Source organism: Metopolophium dirhodum, chromosome 8 (assembly GCF_019925205.1).
Source record: "Metopolophium dirhodum isolate CAU chromosome 8, ASM1992520v1, whole genome shotgun sequence".
NCBI classification, from domain to species: domain Eukaryota; kingdom Metazoa; phylum Arthropoda; class Insecta; order Hemiptera; family Aphididae; genus Metopolophium; species Metopolophium dirhodum.
The window spans coordinates 12,359,650-12,368,601 of record NC_083567.1 but is presented as its reverse complement, the minus strand read 5'-3'; the positions used below and the strand labels follow the sequence as shown (position 1 = coordinate 12,368,601).

General features: G+C 26.6%; 1 protein-coding gene across 2 annotated transcripts; it reads right to left on the bottom strand.

Moving 5' to 3' along the window:
• Positions 1-2,312: 2,312 nt before the first annotated feature.
• On the bottom strand, positions 2,313-6,975 carry LOC132951094 (ras association domain-containing protein 4). 2 transcript variants are annotated; one of them, XM_061022809.1, is made up of 10 exons: positions 6,747-6,975; positions 6,585-6,679; positions 6,356-6,498; positions 6,201-6,276; positions 5,997-6,128; positions 5,788-5,928; positions 3,473-3,744; positions 3,163-3,395; positions 2,880-3,099; positions 2,313-2,657 (listed from the first exon to the last, which is right to left on the bottom strand). In XM_061022809.1, exons 1-10 carry the CDS (start codon positions 6,784-6,786, stop codon positions 2,597-2,599), a joined length of 1,413 nt encoding a protein of 470 aa, XP_060878792.1. In that variant the 5' UTR covers positions 6,787-6,975; the 3' UTR covers positions 2,313-2,596. The 2 variants fall into 2 exon arrangements, with proteins under 2 accessions (XP_060878792.1, XP_060878793.1); XM_061022810.1 differs by lacking the exon at positions 2,313-2,657 and having other exon boundaries at positions 2,980-3,116.
• Between the last annotated feature and the right edge of the window lie 1,977 nt (positions 6,976-8,952).

The following is an 8,952-nucleotide window of genomic DNA, read 5'->3' as shown; positions in this document are numbered from 1 at the left end:
CACAGTATATATGTATATATTATGTATAAGAGTATATGTAAAATAAATGTAAACATTGCCTGCTTTATAAATGACGGTCGACTTCAACATTATTGGTCTCAACTGTAGTATAATGACGGCTATTTAGTTGTTGTATATGTCGTAGGCCATTTGGAAAATTAGACTTTTTGCGAAAAGACTATATAGACTCTTTGCAATAGGGTAGCCCGTTTTCGAACTACTTAGGTATTATTTTTCCAAACAGCCTCCTGTTTTTCAGGCTTATTGCATACAGACTAACATTATTTGGGCCTCTTAAGAACTACAATCATTACAACATGATAATAATTAATAATCATTTTATTTATTTTGCAACAAGCACATTTTTTTGTTCTGCACGATGTTTTGTATATCTACCTATGTAACATGTACCTAAACTGAATAAGTATAATAGGGTATTCTAAACTTAACTGATACTCGCCATTGGAATAATGTAAAAATAATGTACTGTGTTATTGCTTATTATAAATAACCCTTAAGATAAAATAAGTAAAATTATCATATTATAATAATGATTGTAATAGGTACTATATACCTAATAACTCAGTTGATCGTTGATGTTGTTTTTTTAATAATATAGGCCATTGGCCCATATCAGTTATATGCTGGAAACCCTCACTCACAAGACTAATATTTTTATGAGTTGAAAAATATTAAAAACACATAGCCACAATTTTTATTCATAAGTTCAAATGTTCGCAAAATTATCAAATTTAAAATTTAAAAATGATTTTGTAGTTAAAAATTTATAAAATGTTCAACTTTTATATCTAATAATTGAAAATTTTAAACAAGGTTCCACGTAAGTAGGTTATTCTAAACTAAAAAATCTCAAAAATATAAATACAGATTTCTTTATAGTTATTTTATGTTCATATTAGGACAAAATTATATATTAAATAACCAAAAATAACGATAAATGCTTATAAAAAAAAATTGTGCCTATGTATTTTTATATTTTTAAACTAATATTGTAACAATACCTATATCAGGAGCCTTGCATTAAACTTTCACGCTTTTTATCCAACAAATAACATTTTAATAATATTTATAAAAAAAAAAACTAAAAAAATTGAAATCTGACAATGTCCGTAAAAAGCTCAAAAACACTCAAAATATTTTCAAAATTGTATGGTGTATAGAAAATGAAAATATAAGCATTCAGTAAAATTTTCATGTATCTACAGTAATTCGTTTTTGAATAACAACAAAATAGCAAAACCGTTACATGAGAAATCGAGTGAATATCAAATGTTGTAAAAATTTTATTTGACTTTCTTGTAGGCATTTTTTTTTTTGATAATGTTAGACAAAATTATGGATAAAATTGTATTACATTTTCAAATCTTATATTTAAAAAGAAAAATTTTTATGAATTCTCAACTCAAAATAATTTGCTAATTTTTCCGTATTCTGTCAATATTTGAACTTTAAATGCTTATAAATAAAAACTGTGTACCCAACAGATAAAATTTTATTGATATTTATAGAAAAAAAAACTAAAAAAATGGAAACTGAAAATGTCTGTAAACAGCTCAAAATAAGTCAAAATATTTGGAAAATGTTATGGTGTATAGAAAATGCTAATATAAACATTCAGCTAAATTTCATGTACCTACGGTCATTTGTTTTAGAGTAGCACCAAAAACCAAAATCGATTTTCTCGAAAATTTTGAAGATTTTGCGTAAAAATTCCCATTTTTCCTTAATTTTTCTTTAGTTTTTCATGTTGCTTTTGAAAACTACTAGGAAATTTTTGCTTTTGACCCCCCAAAGTACCAACTAGATTCACTTTCCTATTAGAAAAGTTACTGTTGAAGAAAATCCAAGCACTTTTACTGTCCTAAAAAGTGATGACGGACACAAAATAAAAATAAACAAAAAACACACATTGTAAAATCAATACATTCATCGCTTTGCTCAGAATCTAATAATTAGAATTTAAAAATTTAAAAATAATTGCATTTGATTACATGCAACAAACAGGCTTACATATTAAGATTAATTGAAATGTTGACACTCCAGATTTGGTTTGATTGTGTTTTAGTAATAAGATGGTTATGTGCAGATGTTTCAAAAATGGAACGTGGTATATAACAAGATCCAAGAGGTATACATTTGTGCTACCAATTACTTTATCCAGATGTCATTAATCCAGTACTTAATTATTCTGTAATAAACTAATAAGTACCTAACAATTAATACCTATGTATATCTAATGTGTATCTCACTTTAACATTAAAAAACAGAAAGTAATTAAAAATTACACCACATAATATTTTCATCCTTCAATTTAATAATAACTCTAATATAGCTCACAATGTTGATTCTACAAAAAGTTATCTTGCAAATATTTATGGAAATAATAGATCAATGCGAGCAGTCTTATTATATTTAAGTATACATAATAATAGAAAACTAAACACTACAACAATGTTTTTATATATTATTTTTTATTATTTGATAGTCGATAAATGTAAAAAAATGTACCTTTATATAAGATAGTGCATTAATATAAAAGAAATGCAACATAAAATTAAAAACTTATTATAAGTAGTTAAAGTCGCACCTTTAACTGTTCCATACGTTGTTTGATTCTTCTCCTCATATCTTCATATCTAAAAAAGAATTAAAAATATAATTTTCTCAAACTTTTCAAGTGTATCATAATCTTATGCAAAAGTACTTCTGGGATTTTCATCTGTTTCAGTCTTGAGGAAAAAATTAACTGCCAAGAAGTACTCTTAACTTAAATAGTTTGCATAGATAAAAAATAATATAGGGTCTAATGGCCTATCAACCAGACATAAGATCTAGAATACCAATAGAAAATATTTTACTTTGCTTGTACTGCAATAATATGTTTCTCTTCTTCAGCATCATAACCAGCCAGAATAGCTTTACATTCTGGTAAACTAAAATTAAGAAATTGAGCCACGTCACAACTAATTTCATCTGTGGTTCGACTTTCCATCAAATATAATCTAGAAACATCTTCATGTGGCCCTTGAATTAATCTTACAACCAGTGGATATTCATCATCCAATAATTTACGACGTTCTATAATTACATTTAAACTAAATTATCAGGTAATAAATTTTACAATACTTTTCAGATATTTACCTCCATTATCAAACACAAGAAATAATGAAAATTGATATGCTTTCCCATCTACTTTGTATTTGTCTAGCATCAAGTTAATAACTTCTGGTGTTGTAACCAATGATGTTACCCAAACAGACATTTGGCTACCATATGGAGGTGTGAAAAAACTTGTTTCACGATTATAGAAATGACCATTAATTGAACATCTGCGTTTTAATTTTGTTCTATTCTTTCCATTTAATCTTCCAGTTCTAAAATGTAAACAAAAATAATATACATTTAAATATAAAATAGTTCAATATAATATGTATTATGTATCATAGCATGCCTTCTTTTGATAGCTGTTGATCCAGATTTTCGACGCATTTTAACATTATTTACAAATTCATCTTGATGGTCAGATAATGATTCATCATTGTATTCATTATCGCTGGTATCATCATCTAATGAACGACTCCTCAGTAAACACTTATCAGCAGTCTCTTTTTCTAACTGTGATTCAAAGTTTTCTGAATATTCATCATTTTTATCTGGAACTAAAGCTTCTATATCAGCTTTTGTACTACATACTTTTTCATCGTCCACAACTTCTCTTTCTACCTATGTAATTTATTACAGATTAATAAATAAAATATTTTAACATAAGGGGATTCGAAACAAACTGTTTTTCCTACTAAAAAGCATTTCCATCTTAATTTGATGATTGATCTAATTTATACAAAAAGAAGGGTGAAAATATATTTACATTCTTCATCTTGTCTTTGGATCTACAAATAACTTTTAAAAAGATGTCACAATTGAATGTGATATCTCTATCTTACAAGTGTTCTGCATAATACATTTTCGTTCAGCTGTTCTAATTTTATATTGATAGCTTTAAGCCTTTAATATTAGAGAATTTTAACTTTAAGATTTTAAGAACAATATCTGTGTTTTCTCGTTGATTTTTACAATATTTAATTTTTAAGAGTTATGAGCATTTTAAAATATTAATAAACATCTCGCTTTAAAATTAAAATAGTGTTAAAAAAAAAACCAACAAGAAGAAACAGATAATGTTCTTAACTTTAATTTTGTTAATAGGTCAATTTACTTTAATATTAATGTTAACACAAAATTGGAACTACTGAATGCAAATGTATGTATGTTTATGATATTTAAGATGGAGACAACATATAATGTGGGTATGGTGTCCTCTTAATAAATTTGGACTACACTTATTCAAAATTTAACTTACATGAGTGTAAAAATTTACAAATGTTTGACAGTAAATTATATTTCAACAAACAAATAAAAGAAAAGTTGTTCATAGATTCCAAAGCAAACATATTAACACGTTAACGTTAATATATTTTAAATATTAAAATCACATTATTGAATATTTGAATTTATCAGTATTTATTAGTATGATGGAATGAAAATAAATAAATTTAGCCTTAATATTATTATACAGATAACCTTAAACTATGCGTTTCCAATTCCCTTAAAGGAGCACACAACACAAAAAAAAATGTTCTTCAAATTATTATTAAATGCTAAATCATTGTTGTCAGAACTAGTACAAACAATTTTGTCAAAATCCAATCTAAAAAAAAAAATTGTGTTTAAGGAGATATTGGTATATCTAGAATAACATTGTGATGTCACTTGGCCGGGCTCAGCATAATCGCCTATCTTATGATTTACTAATCTTATTTTATTTTTTATGTTTGATTTATGTAGAAATATGTGATTTTTTGTGATAAAGACGACAGAAGTATCAGAATTTCAATATAAAGTTTGGTATTTTTTTTATATTATAAATAGTAAAAGAGATTTTTGTTACGAACATAATATTATTGTAGTTATAAAGGCACAGTGCGTCGATTTATATAATTAACATTTTAAATATTTAAAAAATAACTAAATACATAAGAATAATTCTGGTTTCACTAACGTTTTCAGCACATAAAAACACAACACAAACGTACAACAAAAATTAGAAAATATACTTTAAAGATGGGTAAATTACTGTGTGAAGTGAGTAATATTTAAACGTTTAAGATAAGCAATTACCGCGAGCCTCGCCCAATAACGTCACGCGTATTTTTACAATTCCTCATAAATCTTTAAGTAATGTGAGGATAAAGCGTAAAACCTATACCATTATTCTTAGAATTGAGCATTCTTTCAAATTAAAAAACTTATTGTTTGTGTTTTGTGCTCCTTTAATTAATATCAGTTTGTTTCAAATCTACTTCACATATATTTGATATAATAGAATAAAAAATGTTTATTAAGTGGATGTGATTTTGATTATTGACAGTGTCTTACATGTGTATGTAATAGATCATGTAAACAGCGAAACCCAGTGGCAGATTTAATGGTAGTTTTATAGGCCCGCCTATATTTTGTCTGGGGCTTTCATAAGTTACAGCAAAAAAGTTTTGTAAAAAGTAGTTATATCACAGCTTATGATACGGATAAGTTTTACAATGTTCTGACCATCATTTCAACCATAAATTTGCCACTGCATGTAAATAATAGATTTCGAATGTAAATGTATAATATTATCAATATTAAGTATAAAAGAAAGAGATATATGGGTATCACATCCTCTTAAATACCAAAAAAAAGTTATTATTTATCTACAAATTTAATTACTTTCAAAAATTCACTAAGGTCATCTTTAATAACGTTTTGATTTAAGTTGTTTGGTAATGTATTAAATTTGCTTAAGGAGTTGTTTCCATTTTGATGTTGATCATTTTTTGAATTACTAGTTACATATTTACTTTGTAGTTTCTGAAAATCCATTTAAATATAGAACATGGCATTATATTACATTGAAATTAAAAACTACACTGCTTCACCATTAGTGGCACATCATTTTCTCTAAGAATTCTATTTTTGATTCTTTGGTCATCGTCTTCTTTCAGATGAATCATGTCAGTCACAGCCCAATAGATTCTTAATGCCCCTTCTAGAATAGGACGACCATTTACCTATAAAAATAAATTCTATTAATACAAATATACTCTAAAAAAAAAATGTAAAAACATTTTCAAATAATTTACCTCACGGCTACGAATCTCACCACTACGTCCTTCGTAATATTTGTTGTACATTTTGAGTTTTTCGTCCAACTCGGACCTATAAACAAAAATCAAAATGCTATAAGAATCAGATTAAACATCAATTATCACACCATATAAATTAATTATTATATGACCTTTCAACATTTGGCCCAAACGGATATTTGTTTTCGACTCTACCAAAACTGGTATGAGACTCCACTCTGGTACCATGGCCATATAATTGCGGTCCAAATAACACACCATAACAAGGAACATGACAGTAAGGGACGCCTTTATGCTAATAAACAATTCATAACAGTATAATGATATTAACAAATTAACCGATAATGACTTTAAAATGATAATTTTTGTTCTTGGCCATACCTCTGCATGCTGTCCGGGGTTCAATCGTTTACTACATTCTTCACATCGTAAACATTCTGGGTGCCAGTCATAGCCTAATGATTGCATGCGTTCCGCTAAGTAAGAGAAATCATACACATTTATGTAGGTACTGTTTTTTAAAATACAAATTCAAAAACTTACCAAAGTACACTGGTTTGCCACATTTATGGCATTTCCACATGGCTAAATAAACTATTTGTCTATGGCTCTATGCTAATTGTTATTCCAGCCTTAACCTAAATTTGAAAGTTGATAAATATACATTAATTATTTAATCGTTCCATAATACAAATTATTGATCAATACAATATATTCATATATATAGTAGACCATGTTTCTAGTTTTATGTTTTATCCATTATTTTTATAATTATTTATTATAATTTTTTTACTATCAACAATGATAACGAAAATAATACCACCTCTTTAATTATTATACAGTGTGACCCGAAATTACATAAATACTTGTAGATTTTTTCAAGACTATTTAACCACAAGTTTGATTTAGGACGAGTAATGGCCATAATATTATTATGACATAATAATATTTTAGAATTTATTATATAGCTAGTATATCTATAATACCTAAGAACAAATGCACTTTACCTCCCCTCTTCAATATTTCGATTTTAGATTCTGAGCGGAGTGAATGTAGTGATTTTAGTATTTTACAATGAGTATATTATTTTATTTGGGTCTGTCATCATCTTTTAGTACAGTAAAAAAGCTTAGATTTTCTTCAATAGTATCTTTTCTGATAGGAAAGTGAATTCAGTTGGTACTATGGAAATCAAAAGTAAAAAAAGGTGGATAAGTGGATGTCGCTCTGCTTTACAGTAGGTTACAAGTGGGTCACTGTAATGGATGGTGTTAAATTTGAATTCAATGATATAATATCATTGTATAAGAAAAACGATTCTGAGCGAAAACGGTCAGTCAGCCTATGATAGGAGCCTATGAAATAAGTATATTTGATGATATTATTGTGAATAAAGTAATTTATATATAACCTATTTACGTGGAGCCTTTGTTTTAAATTTTCAATCCTTAGCCATAAAAGTTAAACATTTTATACATTTTTAACTACAAAATAATTAATAAATTATAAATTTGATAAATGTTGTCAAAATTTGAACATTAAATGCTTATAAAAAAAAATTGTGCCTATGTATTTTTAATATTTTTCAACTGCAATTTTAACATTATATCAGGAGCCTTGGATTATATTTTCACGCTTTTTTACACAACAAATAAAATGTTATTGATATTTATAGAAAAAAAAACTAAAAAAATTGAAAACTGACTATGTCCGTAAACAGTTCAAAAAGAATCAAATTATTTTCAAAATTTTATAGTGTATAGAAAATGCTAATATAAACATTCAGTGAAATTTTCAAGTATCTACAGTCATTTGTTTTTTAATTACTATAAAATAAGAAAATTGTTACATGAGATATCGAGTGAATATCAAATGTTGTAAAAATATAAATTTCAGACGCTCATAAAAGTTTAATTTAAGTTTCTTGTAGACATTTTTTTTTTTGATAAAGGTAGAAAAACTTATGAGTAATCTTATATTACATTTTCAAATCTTAGATTTAAAAAGAAAAATTTTTACCAACTAGATTCACTTTCCTATCAGAAAAGTTACTGTTAAAGAAAATCCAAGCACTTTTACTGTTTACCTAAAAGGTGATGACAGACACAAAAATAAAAACATTTACAACATTGTAAAATCAATACATTCATTGCTTCGCTCAGAATCTAAAATTCCCAGTAGTTTTCAAAAACGCCGGGAAAAACAACAATAAAAATGAAGAGCGTTTTTTAGTAAAAAAATATGTTTTACAGGAAAAACTCTCACGCCCCGTAAAATAGTCGGAATTTATTAATTTTTTTTATATAAAAGAAGAGAACATTTTTCAGGTCAGATCAAAACCAGATTTTCAAAATTATAATTATAGAAGCTAAAATATGCATTTGAATAATGCACAATATTTGTTCTTTTTCAAACGTATTTTTACTTATTAAAATTAAACTTAATGAAATGGCTATTTTCAATTGTTTCAAACATAAAAGAATTAAAAATTACATTTTTAAGTTTTTTACCAAAAAATTTCATTAAATTAAAAAATAAAATATATTATGTAGTTCTTGTCTCTGTTAGACTAATAAAAAAACAGATTGAAGAAATGTATTATCTCAGGAGATATCTTAATTGGTAAATCCTCACGGGACACTGTATGCTTATTAGTTATTATTTACTTAGTACAGTACTACAGTCGTTGCCAGATAAATTGAGACGGCGGCGGCGGCGTGATAACGGAAAACCAGTGGTTCTCCGTATT

Excerpts from the sequence above, each read along its gene's own strand:
- LOC132951094 (XM_061022809.1), bottom strand. The coding sequence starts at position 6,786 with ATGTGGAAATGCCATAAATGTGGCAAACCAGTGTACTTTG. Across the intron at positions 6,277-6,355 it reads TTTGGGCCAAATGTTGAAAG|GTCCGAGTTGGACGAAAAAC; the intron begins GTCATATAATAA and ends TTTTGTTTATAG. Across the intron at positions 3,396-3,472 it reads TCAACAGCTATCAAAAGAAG|AACTGGAAGATTAAATGGAA; the intron begins GCATGCTATGAT and ends TTTACATTTTAG.